We start from the raw sequence: 25,136 nt of genomic DNA, 5'->3' as shown, positions 1-25,136 counted from the left end.
CAGGTCGGGAACACCGACGTCAGTTTGTGGGTCCTTGTATGTAAGACATCCAGGCTTGGGAGATTGTGTAACCTACCAGTTTTCAGAGACCAACCGCACAAAAAGATCGAGAGCAAAACATCATCATCCACTAAATTCACTCTTCAAAGTTGAAAGTCAATGATGATAAAATATCACAGAGCTGCATTTAGTTTAAAACATACAAAGACACAAGTTATGAGAACTCTTAATAGGGCCTATCTTTTTACCTCAGTCATTCTGGAAGATGGATACGTATCAAAGGTTTGAATTACAACATCAAGAATGTGTGTATGTACATGACCATGACTGGACATCTTCCAAACTGCTTCCATGATTAATATAATTTCTCCCAGTGTTAAAGTGAAGCCTTTTTCAGTACTATTTTTAAAAGAACATAGTGAAATACTGTTGTTTTCCCTTCTCCTCTTCCTGTTCTGTCGACTGCTCAGATAACCAAGATAAAAGAACTGTTTTTGATGCTTTTTCTATAAGTATACAGTCTGTTCAGGGGAACGTTTCATAAAGCTGAAATTAGCAAGGTTCTGTTTCTAATAATACTGAAGAACTAACACAGTATCTTCCACCCTGAAGGCGAAAGAGAAACACTGATGATGAGCCGTCTCTGGTGAAGAGGATTCTAGCAACACTGCTGTTTCTAGGGGATTTGTAAAAAGTAAAATTGAGTTTTGCCAGTAAGTTATTGATAACGAAACAGTTCGTGGCTGCTTCTAAGACCTTCTAGAATTTATAGGTTGGGATATTGGCGTTAATAGGTTTAGAATAAAGCTACAGAAGAAATTTCATTTTCTTTGTACGGCTGGTTTTTGGCGATAACTCAGAGAATGTGACATCATTTTAATACAATTCTTCCTAACCCCCCTGTGAGGTGGGCATTTCTTATACCCACTTCACAGATCTAAAATCAGAGTCCAAGATCAAGAGTTAGAAATCAGATATTTTTGGTCTTCTTACAAGGCAAATTGCAATGATCAGAACCAGGTTCTGACAATATGCTAATAAGGACAAGTACTCGTCTTTTTTTTAAATATGTTTCCTAGGCATGAAACAGCCCTGGCCATGATCTGGGCATCAAGCTAGGATGAACAAAGGGCTGCCAGTCTGCTCTGTCCCTGACTGATATGAGCACCACCACCAATCAGGTGTCTCTTTGCCCATAGTCAGGGGTTCTTAATCTTTTTGTCTTTTTTAAATCTCTCTCCAGAAAACACTAATATGTGGGATCTGCTAAGCACGGAAGAACTTTAAGCTGATCCAAGGTGAAAATGTTGGTTTAGTGTTCCCTTGATCTGTTGATGAAAGTGCACCATGCATTTCCAGTTTTACAAGTCTGGTGATCATTCTGTAAGCCACACTATAAATCAGGCTTCTGGACAAGATCACAGCTCCATTTGGCAGGTGACTTAGTCCAAGCCAAGTTCAGTTGGAAAACTCCATTTAGACAGAGTGGATTTTCTTAGCAATTATATCTTTAAAAAAAAGATTTGGGGCACAGTGTTTTCCAAACTACTCTTTGAATGTATGGAAAATGGAACTGGGCTCAGTCCCCACACCTCTCTTCACTTTGCTGTCTGGAACCCAGCTTTGGGATTTTTTTTTTAATGAAGTTAACATATTTTTACTTCTTAAAATAGAAAATGTTATAAAGATGAAAGAAAGAGCATTTGGGTCTCTAATAATAAAAGGGACCTTGGGAGAAAGAATAAAAAGACAAGTAATTATTCTCTTTTAAACTGCCAACCACATAGATATACTACTGCTTGAAATTAGTGTGGACTGGCATGGCCATCTGGCCACAGGCAAACTCTTAGTATTCTACTTTTTCCATGGGACCTACTCCCCAACCAGTATACCCCCTAGCCTCTCCCATTAGCCACACACCTCCAGTGTCCAGGACAGGACAAGCAGAAAAACCTAAAGAAGAGAAAAACCAGCAAAACTGTTCTCTGAATGGGAACAATACAATTTGGGAGGTGGCTAGTGACTTTGTCCTGAGTAGCTTAAAATACATGAAATTTGAGTACTTGAAATTTGAAGACTTCTTCACTGGACCCTTTTTAATGTGTACATTTTGATACACCCAAGTCTCTTTTACAGTACTTTGCGCTGATGTTTCATTAGTGACCGTGTCAGCGGCACCTGGAGTGATAAATACTATGTCATCAACTCTGGAAGACACATAGGAGATGAACTCTTGGAGGACGGGACGAATTCGAATACACACTTAAATGGTTTGGTACAAAAATGTTTTGAGTTCTGATACATCCAACTACCTCAACCCAACTGATCCTATATCCACAGCCAGTGGGATTGATCAGTACACACCACGCTCAATCCGGAAGGCTCATCTGAGGCAGGAACTCAACTGACAGCATGCTGGCCAACGCTCCTCTTCACGTCACTTTGTCATTCACTGAAACTCGCTGTTTACCCGAAGGACCTCCGACTCCCTGGAATGGGCTGGGTTGCTCGGGGGAGTGTGCTCCTGTCTGAACACGGGTGCTATTTGGGTACCTCAGGGGCCATTCTCAGAGATGGGCTCAGGGGTCAGTCAGGAGTCTTCTCTAAGAGTTTTAATACTTGGTTGGACTTCAAGCCTCACAAACCACCAAACAGATTAAGATTGGCGAGACTTGGAAGTTCATGGCCGGGCAGCATACAAAACGATGAAGTTACTTTGAAGCCTTTCCCTTGTTAGTCTTGACTAGGTAGTGTCTGACACTTGGATGGTTCACAAGCCATTTAGAGTCATTCTTTGTGGTGGAGTTTGACCAGCTATTTCCCAGAAGCACACACAGAGAGAATCTATCATTTATTCCATCAAATTTAAATTTTCTGGTGTTTTAGTCCTGTAAGTTCCACTGTTATAAAGGGAGCTAAAGTTTATTCACAGAGGGAAACCTATAATCGTGGGTTTTAAACATAGATCGAGAACAGTGAATGTATCCATTCTGCTGGTTTCATAGCCAGGGAAAAAAGTGAACACTGTACCCCTGAAAAAATTACTTTTTCAAGCACTTTCTGAAAATTTACAAAAAGTTTTTTTAAAAAAGAAAATTTACACCTACCCACGCCACCTTGAAAACCTTCTGACACTGAGGGCAGAGCAATGGTTTGTATTTGACCAGTTTGCTCCTGAAACTCACCTAAACCTCGAGTAGTAAAAAATCACAAACTGCTTTAAGCTCATTAAGAAAACTCTAGATGAAGATCACAAGGCCAGGGTGTTAACCAGTATAGGTCTAGCTGGATCTTCCTCTCTGTACACGTGTCCTGATTCCACTTTTACGTGTCTCTGAGTCTTTTTCTTTTAACCAAGATTTTTTGTTGTTAAAAATGAGGTATACACAATGTTAGGATAAATATTGTATGGAATGTCAGAGAGCTAGTAAGTAAAAAATAATTGTAAAATTATATATAACTTGGTATACATGATCACATATGCATGCTTTAAAATAAAAAAACTAGCAATTTATTTTTATTTTATTTCCTTTAACTAGCAATTTCTTAGTTGGCAGAAAATATTTTAAAATAATTTTTAGGGGTTTAGTCCATATGACTAGAGTGAAAAGTGGTAATCTGCAGATAACACTTCATTTACTCCATATTCAATTTGATTTTTACTGACTATAATCTGGAAGGGAGCCTTGGTGGGGTAGTGGGTCAGCAAGGTCAGCAGTTCAAAACCACCAGCTGCTCTGAGGGAAAGATGAGGCTTTACAATCTCGGAAATCCACAGGGGCAGTTCTACTGTCTTATAGGGTTGCTACGAGTCAGAATCGACTCAGTGGCAGTGATTTTGATTTTTTAATAATCTAGAATTACAAAGGAACTCTATAATTATTTGTTGCTCTAAAGTTTTCATGTCTACATTGATTTCTGATTTTTAATTTGTGATTTAATTTATAGCAAGTTCATAGCCCTAATGGAAAGTTACATTTCAATAGCCATGTATTAATAGGTCATAATAAGACAATCTAGTGTGTACAACCCTAAAACTATGGGTAAGTGGTAAAGAAAAGGAAAATAGTTTTTAAAAATTTGAGAAAAATAATTTATGAAAAAAAATGTCACTCCCCCACCCCCCCCAGAATTGGTAGAAAAATGTGGAAGCAGTTGCTATTCCACCAGGATCGTGTCCGCGTTTTCTTGGGTGAGCCCTGGGTCTGCGGCCCAGGAGGAGTCCGAGTGCTCTTGGGGTACTCCAGGGCTTTTCAGGGGCACACCAGGCCAGCGGTCGCAATATGGCTGAAACCGCTGGGCCAGTGTGGTGCCGAACCTTGGGCACCGGCTGTACCGGTAAGATTTACCCTTGTGTGTGTACATGTGCTCCAGCAACTGGCTTTTTCGGAGACATTTATGACCACAGATGGTACAGCTGAGCTTTCTTTTCCGTGAAAAAGAAAAGTTGCAGTTTAATTCCACCGGCTCTGTGTCTTTGGAGATCAGAGACACCTGGCTGATCTGCAGGGGCTCGGCGGCGGCCCGCTTCGGGTGCTCAGGCTGCGGTCCGGGTCCCGGCTCCTTGACGACGAAGGAGCTGAGCCGGGAGCAGGCGGGGGCCTCGGAGCCCTCGGCCAGAGGAGGGACTTCACCGAGGTCGTTGCTCTCCAGGATGGAGGCGGGGACGCCGAAGGGGAGCGACCCAGACACGTGTGTGTGGAGGTGCTGCCTCAGGCTGCTCCGCGAGTCAAACCGTTCCCCACAGTAATGGCACAAGTGTACTTTGATGCTGCTTTCGGTGAACGTGGGGCCTGGAGAGGGTGAGGGGTGGCTCTGGGAGATGGCGGATTCTGGGTCACATCTCTCCTGCTTGATGGACCCGGGGGGCTTGGGGTGCTCCTGCAAGGCCTGGGCTGCAGGGTGGGCCCTCTGCTGGTCTGCGGCGCCATCGTCCAGCCCGATAGCCAAGGAGAGCTGCAGCTGCGGGTGCTCGCTCTGGGCCGCAGCCCTGTTCCCGCTGTTACCGGAAGGGGCGTCCTTGGCCTCCAGCGCCTGTCGGACAGCTGTTTTCTGGGTCGTGGAGATCTGGATGCCATACAGGTTTGAGGACTGCACCGGCTCCGGCGAGAACGCCTGATTCATCTCTGTTGCAATGTGAGAGAGGTAGTCGGCGTGAAGAAAGCGGATCCCTTCCTCCAAACGACTGTGATCAACAATCTGTTTGGGCCCCTTCCCAGTGTACATGATGTGCAACAAGTAGCTGAATATGTCCGGCTGGATGTCAGCTGGCTGTATTTTTATACATTCGCTGTTAGAAACAAAAAACAGACCCACACAAGAGGAAACAAGATCTGGTTAGCTTTCTGGTTCACTCACCGAGCCTAAAGCAAATTCTTGCTAAGGGCAGACTGGCAGTCGGCCTGGATATAACACAGGAATAAATGCTTACACTTGTCTTTTATGCTGCTTTTATGGCCCAGAGACAGCTGTTTTGGCATGCAATCTATGGTTAGGAACCTAATAGAAAGTTAAAAAACACAACTATTCTGATTAGCTTGATATTGATCAAGTGCCTCCAAAGTGACCTTGACTATAAGCCAAAACACCAAGCTCACTGTCATCGAGTTGATCCTGACTCATGTCAACCCTGTAGGACAAGCTAAGAACTGCTCCTGTGAGTTTCACTCAGACCCTGTTCACCAGGGTGGAAAGCCTTGTCTTTCTCTGGTTTCGAACTGCTTATCTCATGGTAGCAGCAACTCAGAACCACTATGCCACCAGGCCTTCTCATGCTAGGTGCGGGACGGTGGCGAAATGAGTGAAACAGGAAACTTGCTTTTAAGGAAACTGGTTAGATTTCAAATTTAAACTAATGTTCATTTAAATTAGCAATACTTAGAATGTAAAAATTGTGTTCTTTTGGCTTCTAAAATACATGTTTTTTATAAAATAAGTGCTTGCTAATGTTTTTGTCATTTCACAAAAGCAGTGCAGTTGAGACTTTGATAACTTCTAAAATAACCCGATCCCCATGGTCACCTGAGTCTAGAATGCAGGTATGAGGTGACGAGGGCCGTATAGCAGGAGCTCTGAGAAACGAGGGCGGAGGCAGGCAGTCTGAAGGGAGAGCCACGCTGGGCAGTGAGGTGGCTGGTGGACTTACCCCCCCGGAAGCGGCAGTCTAAGCAGCAGGGCATCCACCAGCCCTGGCATCCCACGTGGTGGCCTTCCACTCCATTAATTGGTCTTAGCCGAGTTCATGCTCACATGGGGCGTGGCCGGGCTCAGCTCACGACATCAGCAAGGAGCTCTCTATATTGAGGTCTTTTAGTGGCAGTCCGGCCACCGTGGCTTCTCCTGGATGAGATTCAGCATCCTGGCATGCCGCAGGCACTCTGAGGGCTGGCCAGTCACGGCTCTCCGAGGAAACGGATCAGCAGGTAGCACCTCTCAGAAGTGACAGCCGTACTCTGGCAGTCTGAGAGGAAACTTCTTGGCAGGGCAGAAGAGGCTGCCCGTGACCAGCTGCCCCACCCTGGACTCTCTCCTCTCTCCTGTGCAAGCCTTGCAATCATGCCGGCCCACTTGGTTTCTGATTGTGCTGGCCTGGTTCCTAGCTCTCTAGGTTGCATGCATGCCCCCCCCCCCTGCTATGGAAGGAGCCCTGGGGGAGTCCTGGGTGGCATAGTGGGTTAAGTGCCCGGCAGCTAACCAAATGTGATTGTGGGACCCAACCAATGCTCTGCTGGCGGAAGATGAGAGCGTGGACTTCCATGGAGATGTGCAGCCTTGGCAAGGCTATGGAGCAGGTAGTTCTCTGTCCTGCGGGGGCGCGGAGTAGAATGGACGTCAAGGCTCGGTTTCCTGCTGCGCTCCCTCGTGTGCCGCTCTACCGCACCTGGATGCCTCCTCCGGATCCTTCCTGTTCTCCAATTGGGGCTGCAAACACCTAGTCCATGCTATACGCACTTCTGTTTGGGACATATTCCTCAGACTTAAATTTAATAATCCACTTAAATCTTCACAATGCTCACTGCAGAGATCAGGAAACGGAGGCACAGCGAACTCAGCAGCATTGCAATGACTTGTTTTATATGCATCACTTCTCGATTAAATGACGGCCTTCTTACAGGCAGGGCACACATCTTAACTTCGTACTGGGCGCCAGCACACTGCGCAGTGCTGCAAACACCCAAACCCCAAGCCCACTGCCACTGAAGAGATTGACCCCTCGGGGCTCCACAGGTCGGAGGCGAGCTGCTCTGTGGTGCTCCCAGGGCTGAAATCTTTACAGGAGCTGACTGCTTCATCTACCCCGACTTTAAGAACAAACCCTTGGAGGGACTTTTTGAAACAGCGCGACGCTGGAACTCCGATATAGAACGTAGGCTGGCTAGCAGTGAAGCCGGCTAGACTAGGGGGCAGAAGTGAGCAAGGCATGATGGGAGAGCACAGCGCTTCAGGCGGACCTGTTAGCCAGAGAAGCCTGGATGGGCAGTGACTTCGCTCCGCCAGTATCTTTGTCTCCACAGCCCGGGGAATAGTAGTAGTTACACTACAGAATACGAATTCACACTCGGGGCTTGGGTGTAGGCCTTTGGTCCAGTTATTATCACTTTTCACTCCCTCCCGCTGTGAGCCCTATACACCAAGCTGTGTAATTAGATATGCCCCCAAATGGTAATTTTAACAATAAAATAAAAATTGTAAAAAACAAGGTGACCCCTACCCACCACCAACACCACCTCCCAAGGGATGTTATTCTTCTGACTTACACCTTCTTACCTTGTTTGGTGGATAAAGATCATCTTGAAGTAGTTAGAAAAAGCAGCAAGCACAGCTCGATGGGCTTTGAAGTAAACGTCTCCAATAGCAACCGTGCAATCACACAGAAAACCGAACTCCCGCTGCATGTTCAGCTGCTGCAGGAGGACAAGGCTGTGGCTAGTGGTGTCCATTGTGGCTCTGTGAAAAAGGACAGCGTAGCAGAGGCTTTGGGACTTTGCTTTCTACTCGGTTGCACTGTCCATAAATCTCCAACCAAGCACAAACCAAACCCATTGCCGCCGAGTTGCTTCTGACTCTCAGGGATCCTATATAGGGTTTCTGAGACTATAAATCTTTATGGGAGCAGACAGCCTCATCGTGCTTTGGAGGAAGGGCTGGTGGGTTTGAACTGCTAACCTCGTGGCTAGCGGCCTTCTAATGCTGAACCTACAATGGATCCAGGGCTCCTTAGAAAGTAGCAAGAAGACCCAAATTTAAATGCAATTATACAGCCCAAACAAGAAAAAAAAAATTTCCTGGTGTTTTAGTTTGTAGGTCTCTTTTGGGGGTTATTTCAGGCTCTGATTCAGAAAACTGCAATGGATAGACCGCAGCAACTCTAATTTCCTAGATATGGTGTTCCACTGGTATTTTAATCTATGAAGTTATACCGATTTATTAATTTATCACCCTATTAAATATGAGAATTCGGACCCATGAATTACAGGATAAGACCACACACACACAAAAAAGGAATATTTGAAAAAGGGAAGCTGTCTCGGAGCCTAGTTGGTCACACATTAAGTTGCCAATGATAAGGACAGTGTTTTGAAACCACCAGTCACTGCAGCCTTTATAAGACCTAAAGGTTTGGAAACCCAAAGTAATAGTTCTTCTCTGTCCTATAGGGTCACTAGGAGTTAGAATTATTTGATGGCAGCAGGTCTTTTTTTTTTTTCTGGTATGAGAAGCTGTATAGCTATTTCACAGCCTCAGAAGAGTGGAAAATAAAAGAGAAAGCTAAAAAGGCACATACAGAGCATCAAAAAATGTAAAGTTCATAGCAACTTTCACACATATTTTGAAAATCTAAATGCGTCAAGTTTCAGAACACATTTTAATACGTAGAAGTCAATGGATAGTCTTTCTCTCACAAGGCGGCTGGAGGGCTCGAATAGCTGACCATGTGGTTAGTAGTCAAACACATAACCCACTGTGCCATCGGGGCTCCTTATTTATTGTACAGTAACTCTTATTTCTGGTCCCTTTTTAAGATAACAAATTGGAACTACCTGCTGTTCAGCTGCTCGTACAAGTGAAGTGATACCTGGGGGAAATTCCAAGTTATTGTAATTTGTACTGTGCAAATAGATCTTTGGATCAAGGGACACCATGTGAAGTACAACTTGACCTAAATGTTTAGTAAAACGCACACTACTTTAAAATAAAGCCAGTGTGCACTTCCGCTACCTCAGGCTAGCTGACCTGTTAAGATAACCCTGCTATTTTCATGGGCGAGCAAAGAGTGGCATATGGCCTACCTCCTGTATCTCAAAAAATTGAATGATCAGGGAAAACTGGTGCCATTTTGTTGTTGTTTTTTAATCAGCATGTCAAATATACCCAGAAACAAATCTAATATCTGAGGGATGAAAATGTGTGTTGGCCAATGTTACTCAAAGTGTTTCTATACTGTTATTTTCATGCCATACCCAGTCTATGTTAAATGCCCCTTACCACACTTCATATAGATTCCACGGACCATGAAGTATGACCTCTCTTCACCAGGTGAGTGGGAGCGTGGTATGAATCACAGGAACAAAAGGCAGGCTTGTCCTTTGCTATGTGGCTGCGTGTTTGCCATCGGTTTCCTCACTGGGGTCCCTTGGCATTAAAACGCAATGACTATTGTCAAGAGCACATTGTACTGTTTGACTGTTAGCCACAGTCCTGTCATTACTGCCCCAGGAGCCCGGGAGCTCATGGGACACAGGCCTCTCAACGCTCATGGACGGTTTGGGGAAGTCACCAGTCACAATAACTTCAGGAGCCTTTCAAACAGAGGGAAGACGTCCACCCTGACTACTGACTCCTGCATCCCCTGGTCCTGGGTCTCATCGGGGAAGAACTTGAACCCAGATCTTAAGTGGACTGAGACACATACAAACATGGAGGTTCCCAAAGGAAGATGAATGCAGGATGGGCAACTGGGTTTGGGTGAGTTCCGGTAGAGTGGCCCAGTGTGGGCAGCAAAGCCTGAGCATTTGAGAGTGGTACAGTTCTAGGCAAGTAGAGGCGGCACTGTGGCACCCGCTGAGCCCAGAGCCCTGTGGCTGAGAGGTGAAAGGGACTGTGGGGTAAATGGCCTCGCGGGGTGGCTGGAGAACCTCCTCTGAAAGAACATATCCTGAGAAGAGATGAAAGCTTCCTTCCTTGTCAGAGTTGAGGGAGGTCAGCTGTGGGCTGTGGGGCCAGCTGTCTGGAGATGGGCAGCAGCTTGGGCACCAGACAGCTGAGTGCTCAATTACATAATATCAATCACTAATACCACATGGGGCTTTCTCAGTCAAGGAGCCCAGGGGGCAGTGTGCTGGAGTGGCTGCTACTTGGGAAGGTCGCCGGTTCAAGCCCACCAGGAGTACACGTGGCTGCTTCCATAAAGTTTAACATGCTGGAAACCCTGTGGGGCAGCTCTACTCTGTCCCACTGGGTCGCTGTGGGCCCGAGTCAACTTGACTTGATGGCAATGGGCTTGGTTTGGGATGTGCCGGCCACTGCATAGCTCTCTCTTCTTTAACTCTCTATAAAACTTAATAAGAAAGCGGGTGTTATGGATGAACATATGGATCGTGACAAGAGATCTTAGCGACTCCAATAAAAGTATTATGTAAAATAATAAATTTTAAAAAGAAAGTGAGTGTTAAATGCCTTTGCAGATGAAGAAACGGAATCAGCACAGTCAAGCCATTTATTTATGCCAGGCCACACTGCTGGGCGAGGGACTTAAGCCCATGCACGCACTCAGGCTCCAGAGCCCCACTTCCTCCCACACCCTCTCAGAGGGGATGTGCCCTTACACCCACAAACTGGAAGGGCCTAAGGGCAGTCGGGTTACAGAGCGAGGCACTTCTGGGCAAGCTCAGGAATATCTGGAAAGTGGAGGAGAAAGCTGGGTTTTCTGGCTGGCTAAGGAAATGTGTGATGGCAACTCACTTATGGGATTCATGGGTGAGGTCGGGAATACCTGGGAAAGATGAAAGCATTGCTAATACAATGTTGAACCGGTTTTTATTAGAACGACACACTTAAAATGCCAGTTGTTCCTAATCTCCAAGATGATCTTAAGAGAAAAAAAGAGTGTAAAATTGAATACTGAAGAAGACTACAATTTATGTAAAAGGAGATTTTTTTTCTTTTTGTTTTTAAGGTGAGGGAGGAACTTATAAAATATTATTTATGTATATACCTCTGGAAAGATTCACAGGAACCAGTAAAATTTACTTCTGGGTGGAGAACAAGGGGCTAGAGGCATAAGAGTGGGTAGGGAAACATACGGTTTGAACTTTTCAAAAGCCTTTTTGTTGAAGTTTAATATCATAGAGGCATATATCCTCCCTTCTTCATTTGTTAAAACTATACACTATTTTGGATAGACAAATAGGTACAGAGAGCCATGTGACAAACATCCACCCACCCACTACTGGCACAGAAAATGTTACTAACAGGGGAGGCCTCTTGGCCCATCCCCCTGGCTGCAAAGACAACCACCATCCTGACTTTGGCTTTAAGATTCCCTTGCAAAAAAAAGTAAAATAATAAAATAAAATATAATTTTTAATTAAAAAAAAATTCCCTTGCAAGCATCTTCTTTCTGCAGGTGCTTGTCTCCCTGAGTCAGAGCGCCACTCCGCTTGTCTGGCCAAGTCACAGAATGGGCATTACTCTTTAGGTAGCTTGCAACTTGCCTCAAAACAAAACAACTCAGTCTTCAGAATCAAATATATCTATATCTATATATATATAGATATAGATATGTAGATACACATATATAAACACACTAGCTTCCCCATCCCTCCCCCAATTAAAACAAAACTCTTAACCTTACCATTTCACTTTAGAAGCTTTTAAGCATCACTGAAATAAGAAACAATGAGAACAGAATCTACAGAAAATCTATCCTATGATCGAAGAAAACGCACAAAAATCCAAACTGTCTGTTGCTTCAAAAGGCCATTTAATCCAGAGAGTCACTAATCAGATTTATACCATTTTCCTCTGGCTCTAAGATATTCAATTTACAGGCGGATTAAAACAGACAAACAATAAAAACTCTGTCACAAATATTCACATATAAAAATGTATGTTTCAGAATCAATGCTGAAATTAAAGTCTTTAATTAGCTTTAGAAATTGTTTAACACCCCCAGCCCCCCTGGGAGACGGATAACAGAAAAATGGTGAAGGGAGACGTTGGACAGTGTAAGACAGGACAAAATAATAATTTATAAAATATCAAGGGCTCATGAGGGAGTGGAGAGCGGGGAAGGAGGGGGAAAAAGGGAGGAGTTGATACCAAGGGCTCAAGTAAAAAGCAAATGTTTTGAGACTGATGAGGGCAACGAATGTACAAAAGTGTTTGACACGATGGATGGATGGATGGATGGATGGATGGATGGATGGATGGATGGATGGATGAATGGATGAATGGATTGTGGTGAGTTGTACGAGCCCCCAGTAAAATGATGAAAAGCAGATCAAAAACTTTCCCAGCAGTTCTTCCTAGCTCCAGTAATGCACTCTGTAACGAGCCCTCGAATCTTACAGACTTGACAAACAGCAGGTTCAGTGAGTTGTCCATTCAACAATGCTGTGGTTAATGGTCTACGAGTTACGCGGATTCCTCGTTGATTTAATAAACACTTGCAGAGACACTTAGTGAAGAGCACACGGTATTTGAAAGCATGCACTGTACCAGGTACAAGGACAGAAAGACAAAAACACGCGGCAGCAGACATGGATCCTGCACTCGAGATTACAGGCCAATTGGGAGATGAAACACAGTAATTATGAATGACAGGAAGTAAAACTCGGTCGAGGCCAAGCTGTAAAAGCAGTTCAGGGAACATACTTGCGGGGGACATAAATAACAGGTGGCCCACTGGAAAGAAGGCATTTGCAAGGACTGAGATGGAGAGGTAGAAGATGAACATAGCTCTCAGCAAAAAAAACAAACTCCGACCGAGCTGCAAAAGCACAGGGAGGGGGTGTGGCTATAGGGTCACCGAAGAATTGTTTGGCATGGAAGAGAACACAAGGCTGGGGTCAGCTGTGTGCTGAACGCGAGGCTGAACATACTGCAGTTGTGTTTGAAGTGGACCATGTGTGACAGGTATGTGTAGAACAGCCTGCTCAATGGCTCTGTGGGAGGGGAGAAAGCACGGTACTTAAAGCCCAGAGTCTGGATTTAAAGTCCAGGTCTCCTAGCTAGGTGATCTTAAGAGGGTCCGTAACTCTCTGGGCCTCAGCTCTTCCGTTTCTAAATCAAGCGCGACTACAATAACTGCCTTACAGGCTGCTCTGCGGCGTTAGGAAGCTAATGCACAGGGGCCGCTAGAACCCTGGAGCCCACCGGCTAGGACACGTCCAAACATCAAGTTATCACCCCGCAATCACAGCAGTTGGGTTGTGATTCACTATGACTCCAGCAGCAACGTATTAAAAAGTTTAACAAGGGAAAGGCCTGGACACAACAGTCAACTAGGGGGCTCATGCAACATCCAAGTCACGACAGCAGGAATGAAGGAAGAAATACAAGGAACAAATCCGCTCTCGACCTGACGTGACTTAGCGGCAGATTGGAAGTGGTCAGCCATAGACATGAAGCCAAAGGCCAGGCTCAGCATGCCCGTATGTTTATATGAAAGGACCCATTCATGTCTTCAGCTCATATTGGCAAAGAAACTGTAATGTGCTAGCTGTTGCTGTGAAGGTTGGATTCCAAAAAGAAGAAGCACAGAAACTGGTTTGGTAGAGAAAGCTGTTGGACAACAGTGAGCTAGCGATAGACGCAAGAAAGCCAGGGCTGCGTTTTTCTCCTGAGTTGTTGCTGGTGGTTTCGAACTGTTGAACTTATGTTCACAGCCATCAGGGTTCCTATACTAAGCAAAGTAGGTCAGTGAAGAAGAGGTACACCCTCAAGGAGATGGACTTCCACCATGAGCTCAAACAGCAACAACTGTGATGACGGTGCAGAACCGGGCAGTGTTTTGTTCTGTCGCACGTAGACTCACTATGAATCAGAACCAGCTGGACCAAACCTGAAAACAAGCAGCTCTGGGCAAAATTTATCAAGAAATGTTTAGCAATCAGTGGAAGCAAGACCTAGGCCTGGTGTTCTAGAGGGCAAGGCTGGCGTGAGCAGTGACCTCGGAAACGGTCACACACGTCAGCGAGAGCGTGGAAGCAGAGCATGGACAAAGCTAAGAAGGCAGCGGCGTCAAACACAGAAAAGACGCAGGAGGAAACAGGAGGACGACTGAGAACACATCCTGGTGCTTGAGGGGGGCAGGAGGGGAAGGGGAAGCGGAGGTGCAGATGGTGTCGAGTGCTGCTGAGCAACATGGGCATAAGGCCCACTTGCCACTCTGGTGGAGACGCTGAGAAGTTCCTGTAGTGGGCAGCGCCTGACATTTCGGTTCAAGTTTTTTCTTTTCAGCTGAAGCTATGCTCCTGTTGACCTCTGACAACCTTTCAGGAAAATAGCGATGGTAAAATGACTGGATTACCAGGGGTTTTCAGAAAGCCAAGGCCAAGAATGGACGATGATAAAACAGGACATTGAAGGAACTAATGTGAGGTGACCCAGGCCAGGGCCGTGCTTCCTCCTGTGTGCACAGGGCAGCGGTGGGTCGGGAGAGACTCGATGGCCCCCAACACTGTGACCTGGGTGGTGACCAGTTTACCATTCAGCAAAATTTCAACAAAAAAAATAAAAATAAATTTCCACGATCATTTCATTCCATTTCCCCACAAATGCTTTGAAGCCCCTTGTAGAAGCTCAACAGTTTTTCTGACAATGAAACGGAGATGGCTGAGGTGAAAGGAGTTGGCGAGGACGCGTAGATAGCACGGCTTCTGAACGCTGGAGACTAATTCCTGAGACTATAAAGCTCGGACATCGAGCTTTATCCTTCGTAGTGTCTTATTCAGGTTCGGTAAGTCCTATGAATCTATCTTCACGTTCATTCTTTTATCATTTCTAACTTGTTAAACCTAGCGACTAAATACAGATATTGCGTGTTTCAGGTCTAACATTTCCACTTCATTCTCTGAAAAATGTTTCTTTGCTAGAGCTTCGCTTGTTTCCCTGTCACCCACTCTTTCGCTTTACAGTCTTGAGCATCAAGCTAATTGCTGCTTTAAATAGTCTCTGTAAATCCCAACTCTCGATCGCCTTGAGGTCAGTTTTCACTGTTTCGGGTGACGGTTTCCTTTGGCTTCCCATGTCTGCTAACATCCCCTTGCACCCTCCACATTGGGACCCATATAGCAGAGACGTCAGCTTTTGTGCTATCCTGGGGTTGACTCTTTAAAAACAATGAACTTGAACGTAACACTCCCAAGCACCTTCCCTGCAGTGAGCAGCACCTGTTTGAGCTTTCTCTTCTGGACGGTGGTCATCCTCCGTGAGGAACGAACACACACACACACACACCCCTTCCCCCCCCCCCCCACCCCGCTCGGGATTCGCAGAGATTCGAGCAGTTTACATTCAGCAGCGAGGTACCTACCCCCCAGGTCTCCCCGAAGACTTCCTGCCTCACTTTCCAGCTATGCGGTCACTCTGAATTCTGCCATCTTCAGTTACGATCTACGTTTTAGCGATGCCCTCAGTTACCAACCAAGGCGCCCTCATGCAGAAGCCACAAAGACAGAAACTACCCAGTCTTGTTCCCTTTTCAAAGGGAGGTCCACTCCCACTCTGGTTCCGGCCAGCTCCTCCCGACTCTGCAACGCCTCCGGGCAGTTTAAACAGGTCTTTCCCCCCTCAAGTTTCCAGTTCTTTCCTATTGGAAAATTGTCCTGAGAGGAACTACTCTTTTTATCAGTAGTTCTGAAAAGGTTTAGTCTCAAGATTCATTTCCACAAACATTGTACAGAGCTATTGTTTATATGAGTTATGTTTATTGATATTTATTACATTACAATTGTAATATTCATTAAACAAGCCAGTCATATATCAACATAAATAACACACACCCTCATTGGGTAAATGTTAAACAAACAAAGACAAGCATGGCATTGCTTTACCTTTTTTGGGGGGTAAGACTGTCATATCTGGCTTCAAAATAGGCAGGTGGGTGCCTTTATCTATGTCTGCTGTCAGTATTGCCATAAATGGCATTGCTTAACATAAATGCATTGCTTAACATTCATGACACGAGCTGTGAAACAGTACTCTATGTGACTTGGTCATTATGTAAACACCGCTGTCTACAGGCCCTGGCCCAGGAGCTGCTCCAATGTGGGATTCCTCTGGTGGAACTTGGCTGGGTCTTGCCCAGCTGTTAGGAAAGCGACAGTGAGAGCCAAGGAGGCCAAGGGCCAGAGCGTAGACCTTACCAACAGCGCCTATGGAAGCACATTGGGGTTGGAAGCTTGTGCCCGGGCCTCCATTGCCACAGACTAAATAAGCCACATGCAGCACCTGGGTAGATCGCAAGAAGAGCATCTGGTGTCCTGGCACTGAGATATCTGTGGGATCCGGGGGCCACAGATGTCCAGACACGGCCCCCAAAGAGGTTAAGCAACAAACACATGCAATCTAATACCTCGTGGAACCAATGGGAGTATTTCGGGACTCTCCAGAGTACCTTCTTCGACCACACGTGGGACCTTATGTAGTAGAGGAGGTGTTAGGAGGGCCATTTTATAGTTCAAGTCATAGGCTCTCCAGGGAATGCCCTCTGACCAAGGTCCAGGGATGTGTACAGCCTTGCTATCAACCAGTTACTATTGATTATGGCAGATGTAGTTAGGTCAAAATTATATCTTGTGACTTGATCTCATTTTTGACCCACTGTAAAATAGTTTGTTTTTATTATTTTCTACTTTCTTTTTGATTGAGGTTTTTGTTTTGTCTAATCATTGTTGTTCATTTTTTTTGTTTGCTTCTCGTTTTATATGATCTTCTATGTATGAAATCCAGATAGGTAGCTCTACAGAAACAGTAACTCAGTGGTTCACAACCTTCCTAATGCTGCGACCCTTGAATACAGTGCCTCATGTTGTAGTGAACCCCAATCATAAAATTATTTTCGCTGCTACTTCATAACTGTTATTTTCCTACTGTTATGAATTGGGTGACCCATGTGAGAGGGTCATGCCAGGTCACAGGAAGATGACAAGCTAGTGAGGGTGCAGTGTAGCAACAATGAAACATACAGCTTTCCTCTAGTTCCTAAATGCTCCCCACCCACCCAGCTCTCATGATCCCAATTCTACCTTACAAATTTGGCTAGACCAAAGGATGTACACTGGTACAGATAGGAACTGGAAACACAGGGAATCTAGGACAGATGATCCCTTCAGGATCAGTGGTGAGAGTGGCGATACTGGGAGGGTGGAGGGAGGGTGGGGTGGAAAGGGGGAAAAGATTACAAGGATCTACATGTGACCTCCTCCCTGGGGGTGGACAACAGAAAAGTGGGTGAAGGAAGATGTCGGACAGTGTAAGACATGACAATAATAATTTATAAATTATCAAGGGTTCATGGGGTGGGGGAGGAATGGGGAGAGAGGGAAAAAATGAGGAGCTGATACCAAGGGCTCAAGTAGAAAGCAAATGTTTTGAGAATGATGATGGCAACAAATATACAAATGTGCTTGACACAATGGGTGTATGTATGGATTGTGATAAGAGTTGTAGGAGCCCCCAATAAAATTATTAAAGAAAAAAAAGGGTCGTTCGACCCCAGAAGGGTTGTGACTCACAGGTTGAGAGCTGAAGCAGTAACTGGACCTATACTCACCTAGTGGATGGGGTGAAACTGGGAGCTAGCAATGAGCTACAAGAAAACGCTCGGAAATTGATTATGATGATTGCACAAATCTTCATATGTCTGATGGACTAACTTGTGTGATATGTGACGAATATGCCAATAGAACTATTTTTAAAAAGTGTCATGAGCTTGGAGAAGGATGGAATGGTACTCAAGGCCATACTACTATTGATGGTACTGCTAGAACTTCAAGTTTGACTTTAAGCCCAATGCCCTTTATACAAAACCTCCATCTACTATTTTAAACATCTATATTGATGGAAGACTTTGCAAATATGCTGAAGTTTAGAAAATGAAACCAGTTCAGATGTAAAGAACAAAATTAGTATGCACATTGTACTCCTTTTAAGCTTATTTGCACAATAAGACTACTATTTTCAGGCAATACAACTGTATTTTACTTCATCAATAGCTCTAATCATTGCAGTGTTATGAAGAACACTTCTAGTGCAAAGATCAGCTAGGCTTCATATACACATATGAGGATATACACCCCCCAAAACCAGAATTGCACTGGGAAGAGTGGAACTTTCGTAGTACACATTTTCCCCGCTAGGTGAGCATCCAGCAACTCACTCTGAGTTAGTGCACCCAGTGGCATCGCCTTCTCTGTGGTCACAGTGAGTTTTTTTGTAAAAGCAGTTTTGCTCAAATGTTTTTGTGATGGCCAATTTAAGAGAACAGTGTGTGGTTGTGAAACTGTGTTTTTCCTACAAGGGAAAAAACATCACAGAAATTGTTGTGATGTTGAACACAGCTTACAAGGTCAGCACTATGGGAAAAACACAAGTGTACAAGTGGTTTTGCTTCAAAAAATGTGAAATATCAATTGATGACAAACCTCGTTCAGGACAGCAGTCAACTTGCACAACATATGAAAATGTTGACTCGTAAGTAATACATTTGTTCCACCAGACCAGACTGTTAAGCTTTCTATTTAGAGGTTCTGAAAAGATTGTGTAACAGTGTGTGACAAAAAAGGCCTGGTTGTGGCAGACAGGGGACTGGTTTGCCACGACGATGCACCTGCTCAGGCAGCCATCTCAGTGTACACATTTTTTGGCAAAAAAAAACCAGCATGCCTTTCTTGCCCCATGCACCTGACTCACCTGACCTAGATCCATGCAACTTCTTTTCATTCCCGTGATGAAGAGGGACATGAAAGGACCGCAATGTGATGATGCAGATGAGGTGAAGAAAAAACAAGGGAGGGGTTGTCAAGCCATCCAAACAGATGAGTTTTAAAAATGTTTCCAAGAATGGCACTACAGACTTGACAGATGTGTTAAGTGTAATGGAGAGTACTTTGAAGGTGATAGGGTTGTTCTGGGGGAAAATGTAAATAATAGCTTTGGGGAAAAGTGTTGTTTTTTTTTTGGAGTATTCATATATATATATCCTTTATAATTTCTCTGGCCATCAGTTTTATTTTCTCCAGAATATGTAATAGCTCATGTAAACTATGCATACAGAAAGACCTTAGATTTTTTGGTGAAAGTTTTAAGATGTGAGGCTGAAGTAAGAAAATGTATATTTTGCTATGTTTATAAAAACTTGAGCCAAAATCTAAGAGTGCCATATTTTAAAAGAGCTTTGTTATCCAAGTCATATTTAGATTATAACAGGTTTGGCTTTGATACATGAGAGAGACCACCAGAATCTTGCTTGCTAAACTACAATGACTTTGAATTAGCTCACGTGAAGTTGTGAAGGGAAAGCCTTATAGTAGTAACTGTGTTTTTCCAATTAAAAGCTTGCTTATTATTCCTCACATTTGATTTAGCCGACTGGATGGCAATGGTAAGTTTGGTTTTCTGGTTTAGCGTTAGTCTGCACCGTAGGAGCTAATGCAGCCAGACCAATGTCATGGACGCCATGGCCCTGCCCTCCCTCTGGACAAAAAGTACGACAGGAATAGCAGGGCTGTTTCTGTAGGATATCACATGAGTTTCAGAACTTTTCTCTGTAGGTCCTACCACTGTGATTTTTGGATTAATTATCATTAAGCCATGGTGACCGAAAAGTTGTCGAGGAAATGTGTATGTGTGTGTAGTTTTTTACTCATGATTACAAATAACAAAAGTAAACGCAGAAATATTCAAAATGCCCCCGAGAAGACTTTATACGGTGATTTTAATGCTTTCATGGTGCTTGCACATGAGTAAGTGAGGCCTGCTCTTTGCCAGCCTGGCAAATGCCAATGTAGGGGTGACTAACCTGCAACAGTGGCTGCGCTGTAACACCTCCCGCGGGTGACTGTAATAGGACCTTTGCATTGTTGTGAGGCGTCGAGGCGGCTGTTGTGTAAGGCTACTGCTGCAGACAGGGCATCAGTCCACCGGGTGGAGGGTCGCCCTCTCTTCTGCTCACCCACTTTGACAGAGCCGCATGTAAAATGCTCCCCCTCTCCAGGGACCGGTCCCTCCCGGCAATGTCCAAAGTCTGTGAGACGAAGTCTCGCCAGCCTCGCTTCTAGGAAACTTTCTGGCTGTTCTTCTTCCAGGAAAGACTTGTTTGTTCTTCTGGGAGTCCATAATATATTCGATATTCTTTGCCAACACCCTAATTTAAAGACCATTAATCCTTCAGAAAGGACTTCTACGGCGGTGCCTCCTGCAGCAGGCTGTCTGATTTTCTGGCTGCGGTTGCCGGAGGTATTCTCTGCGGAACGAAGCCTTGACAAGGCCAGGCTTTCCCCCTTTCTCATATGGCTGGCTGGTCCAGCAGTGAGCGCTGGTTTGGGCTTTGGTGTAAGCCGTTCTGAGGGCGGTGCAGTGAGTGCTTCAAGCCTTCTCGTTCGCTTCTGGCAAGGTTCTATCATTTGTTCAGCACAGCTTGTTCGTGACCCTTCCTCCAACCCTGAGGCTGCCCACTGCGCCACACAGTCTTCGTTCAGCAAACAGACGGACTAAGTATGTTACAAGGACACGCCGGCCCTCATTTGAAACCATGGAACAGCCCCTTGTTCCGCTTCAACAACTGCCTCTTGAAGAACAGGGCAGGTTCTGTGTGAGCACAATGCAGAATCCTGGAATTCCCATTCTTCCAAATGTTATTCCTAATTTGTTATGATCCATTAGTTGAATGTTTTTACACAGTCGATAAGACACAGATGTTTGATAGTCTCTGCTTTCAACCAAAATTGTTACGATCCACTACCTTGCCTTATAAGAATAGAAGATGAGAGTATTTCACACTCTAAACTCACGTAGGAAAACACAAAACACTTTCGCAAGTACTCAAAGCATGGGAATCCTACCCATTACACTGAATGGCCCCAAACAAACAAACAACACCCCCCCCAACACCTGTAACTTACACTAATAACTTGGCCAGATTAAGAAACAAAAGTGAAAAAACACGGTGCTCTTAAAGTACTGGAGTGAATATGGAGAGTGGGGGGAGGAAGAGGAGGGCATTTTCAACCTTTCTTTTTAAAAGTACTTAGAAAAGAGAAGTTTAAGAACAATTCAACTTCATGACACCGATTTCTTTAATAACCAAAAGTGCTAAGGAAATTCTACTCGGAAAATGCAGTTCCAAGTACAGTCTGCAGTAATTCTGGGCTGAGCCTGTTCGGAGCAGAGGGCAAGCAGATGTGGCAGACGACACAGGAAGAGCAGCTATGCTTGGAGAGGTTTAGCAGAGCAAGGGAAATGTTAGGGTAACAGAAAAGAGAAACCGTTAGTGAGTTGGGGCCTCTGGCCAGTAAGCAGAGGAGGTAACCGTCTACATCTCTAACCTCAATTCTACAAGGTTAACACCAGGAAGTGTGAACTGCCAATGGATGGACCTTGAAAAAGAGAGAAAGAACGAGAGGAAGGAAGGAAGGAAGGAACACTCCAAAGGAGAGAGAAAGATACATCTTAGTTCACTGAAACAATAAAGGGGAAACGTACATTCAAAGGACAAGAGACCAGAGTACAGACTTAGAATATAGGACAGACAGGAATGAGTATAACTTCTCACCAGTATGATGAGCCAGACTTTCTCTGCCACAGAGTCAGTTACCCACAGGGGCTGATGAAATCCTTTGCTTTGAAGATCCTGGAGTTTTTCAGAAGAAATTTTTTAAAAGTCGATGTAACACCACTTTAAAAAATAACTGATTCGACACTATTCTTTTTCAAAGAAGGCACGTGCACACACACATGCATGCACACACACAGCCTTGCTAAAGATGTGTAAATAAATTCAATCAATAACCATGAAGATGATGTTTGCCTCAAATATTTTCCTTCCTCTGCCTCCTCTGCTGAAACAGGCTCAAGCAGCAATAATGTGAACCTTAATAATTAACCTTTTTAGTTACAGTCAAACCTTTTAACAAGTGTCCCAGTTGTTACCAAGTGAGACTATGAGGATGAGCAAGTACAGTACGCCAGGCTTGGAGCTCAGTGTTTGGGGCACATTGTATCTTCTAATCCTTCAATGACCACATGCATGTCATTTGCTTTTGCTTAAGACACACTACTAGCAAGTGGTGGAAGGAGGAGATAAAAAAGCCAAGTCTGACATCAGACAACCGCATGGTAAACTGAAGCAGTCCTTCTCTGCATGTTCTGCTCAGAAGACTGAAGTTCACATGCAATTTGAAATAAAGCACAGAAAACCCAGAAAAGGGACCCAGGAAGTAGTGGTGAAGTACTTTACAAATCAAGACGCGAGCACCTGTACGGCTTTTTAGAAAACAAGGAAACCCACCCCCGGTGGTATAAGTCCCCAACTCCTTTGCCTGGTTGTTATTACTAAAACGAGCACATTTTTCTTTAACAGGATGGTCAAGTGACACCTACAGACAGTAACTAAATCACTTGAGCTCAGTGGTGGGGAGGGCATTATGCAACACTTCCCAGCACAGCCCTCCACAGGATATTTTACGGCAATTGGCCCCTCCTCTCAGCTAGACAGGCTGGCTCCTTCCCATTCCCCTCAGGAGATAGGGTGGAAGCGCTCAGCTCCACTTTCTAAGGCTTAGAGGGCAGCTGAAAGTCCTCCTCAGCCTCTCTGGGCAACCACAGGCGCCAATAAATCAGCCACAGGCGATTCTCTCATCCCCTTCCCAGCTCGGAGTGGTAGCAGATATAACGCACAAGTCAGAGCACTGACTGGACTCCGCAGATAAATGATTTAGGCCTGAACGCTACTGCAAATGACTGCATCACGGAGGCATCTCTTGGGGTCTTGGGGTCGCTTTTGCAACATGGCAATAGTACCACCTCTTTGGGGGGGGGGGTGTAAAAAACAAAATTCATTGAATCAAGGTGCTCAAAAAAAGCAATCCAGCCTGAGCAGAATTCATCTCTGCTCCCTCCAAATAAGACTTCTCGGGGAGGGCTGGGCAAAAAAGGGGTAGCAGGTTACGTGGGGCCTTTCCCCACTTCCTTGCTCGCTGACCCCCTGTGATACTACCAGTCACTGATTACCTGCCAGCCATCAGAATGAATCTGCTCCATGTCCAAGGCCTTCAGTGCTCTGTGACCCCAAAGGAGTTGATGTCTGATAATGGAGTCATCCCTTACCCACAATTAAATCATATTCGTTTAGATTAAAGGCAGTTGATGCCTTAACCCAAGGAAAACCACCAGATATTGTAAATATTGGCTATTCTTTCAGAGAAACCGGGATGATTTTTTTTGGGGGGGGGCGTTGGGGACGAGGGAGAGGCTTTTAGCTTGAAAGGCAATCACAGCTTATCCTACCCTAAAATAGTACCAGCTCTTTTATTATACGGGAGCCATCACACACTGGCGAAGCCTGGTTTCTCAACATCTTGGGCAGTAGACTCCATACAGTGAGTGGGTCAGCTGGCACTGCAATCAGTGTGGTGGAGAGTAATGAATGATGGAGACATTAGGAGCCCTGGTGGACATCCATCGAGTCACATGCTCTCCGGTGTCCCTTGGCCTGGTGGCCTCAGCTGGAGAACCAGAGGTGGGCTGAAACGGATTTTCTAAGGCCTCTCTCTCAGCTCTAAAATCTGTGATTCCAAAGCGTGCTTTACACACTTGATAAAATCCTGTGAGAATCAACAGCTCTGCCAAAAGGGCTTGAGCCTCAAGAGAAAGAATGCCAAATGTAACCCCCTGGGAGGAAACGGGCGTTGATGTAGTTAACGTGCGCTCCGCCACTGTTCCGTTCCTGCCACGGCACTAGGCGCTCAGAAGCAGTCTGCTAAACAGCCTGAAATGAGTGCTTGGAGGCGGTGGCGGTAAGCAGGCAAGTTTCAAAATGAAAAACTGGATTCGCTTATAGGAACACTAATATAATCTTTAAAAATAAAGAAATGAATGAATGAATTTGGGGGGTGGGAGAAGACTTCCTGCTCTCGATACTAGGAAATCCCAAAGTGGTGGGGGGGGGCACAGGGGTCGCAGCATCTCGGCAGCCTACACCTGGAGACCGGCTCGCTTTACAGGAGTGGCGGCGCTGCTCGGGGGCAGCTCCAGCCCGCGGCGCCTTCCCGCACTGCACGCATGGGGTCGCACCCCGGCCCGCAGGGGGAAGAGCTCCCCCGGGACCCCCTGCGGCGCGGCGCCTCCCGGGCCGGGCGGCCGCCCCCGGCAGGCAGTGAGGGGTGGCTCTGGGGCATCCTCCGCTCAACGCTCGCTCGTCGTTGCCATTTTCCTGCTCTGCCCAGACACATCACGCGGATCGAAAACACCCCTCACCCCGGCTACTTGCATCAGTCCCGCGCCCGGCGCAGCTGCAGGCCACTGCCCCGGGCGGCTGGCGGCGGGAGGGGCCGCGCCCGGAGCGAGCCACGGGGCTGGGCCGCGTCGCTTACCCAGATGCCGCCGCGGCGGCGGGCCGGCTCCTCCGTGCGGGAGGGGCAGGCTCCCGCGCCGCTCGGCACGCTGCAGCGCCGGCTCACGCACCCCGCCGCCCGCTCTCGCGCGGCTTCCCGCGCTGGGCCCACGTGACCGGGCGCCTGGCAGCCGGGGAACGGGTGTGCTGGGACCGGAGGGTGCGTGCGTGCGTGCGTGCGTGCTGACGTGCGCGCCCGCTGGCCCCAGTGGCCGGGCGGGGGTCGGCTGGCGCTGCGGGCGCTGCTGCCACGGTCCCCAGTCGTGACTCGAAGGCGGAAGCGTGGGGACGAACCCGAGCGTCACCGGCTCCCCACAAACAACCGCGTGACCTGGGACTTTCCCCAGGGTGTGCAAAAGCACTGACACCCTTTCAATTCGGGGGTGGGGGTGGGGAGGGACGCGCCCGCGTGTTCGCGGGGAGACGGGTTGGGGCGCGCGGCCAGCGAGGCTGAGCCGCGGGAGCCTGGGAGGGGAGGCGCGCTGGGTGGGGTATGGCGAGGGAAGTGACTCAGGGCCGG

The 25,136-nt window shown here is 46.1% G+C and overlaps 1 protein-coding gene and 1 non-coding gene across 2 annotated transcripts; both read right to left on the bottom strand.

The window, feature by feature from the left end:
• Window positions 1–1,066: 1,066 nt before the first annotated feature.
• LOC142427171 (small nucleolar RNA SNORA48) lies at window positions 1,067–1,208 on the bottom strand. Its single transcript, XR_012779985.1, has one exon. It is a non-coding gene; the product is annotated as a small nucleolar RNA SNORA48 (small nucleolar RNA).
• A 978-nt stretch (window positions 1,209–2,186) lies between these two features.
• Window positions 2,187–24,759, bottom strand: ZBTB25 (zinc finger and BTB domain containing 25). The gene is made up of 3 exons (XM_075530516.1): window positions 24,597–24,759; window positions 7,768–7,947; window positions 2,187–5,290 (listed from the first exon to the last, which is right to left on the bottom strand). Exons 2-3 carry the CDS (start codon window positions 7,938–7,940, stop codon window positions 4,159–4,161), a joined length of 1,305 nt encoding a protein of 434 aa, XP_075386631.1. The 5' UTR covers window positions 7,941–7,947; window positions 24,597–24,759; the 3' UTR covers window positions 2,187–4,158.
• Between the last annotated feature and the right edge of the window lie 377 nt (window positions 24,760–25,136).

This window comes from Tenrec ecaudatus, chromosome 14, assembly GCF_050624435.1.
Source record: "Tenrec ecaudatus isolate mTenEca1 chromosome 14, mTenEca1.hap1, whole genome shotgun sequence".
In the NCBI taxonomy this organism is placed as follows: domain Eukaryota; kingdom Metazoa; phylum Chordata; class Mammalia; order Afrosoricida; family Tenrecidae; genus Tenrec; species Tenrec ecaudatus.
The sequence above is the reverse complement of the archived record's forward strand: the minus strand, read 5'-3'. Positions and strand labels throughout refer to the sequence as shown.

Coding starts and splice junctions, on each gene's coding strand:
- ZBTB25 (XM_075530516.1), bottom strand. CDS start 7,940: ATGGACACCACTAGCCACAGCCTTGTCCTCCTGCAGCAGCTGAACATG. Junction 5,291..7,767: donor ATCTTTATCCACCAAACAAG/GTAAGAAGGTGT, acceptor TGTTTCTAACAG/CGAATGTATAAAAATACAGC.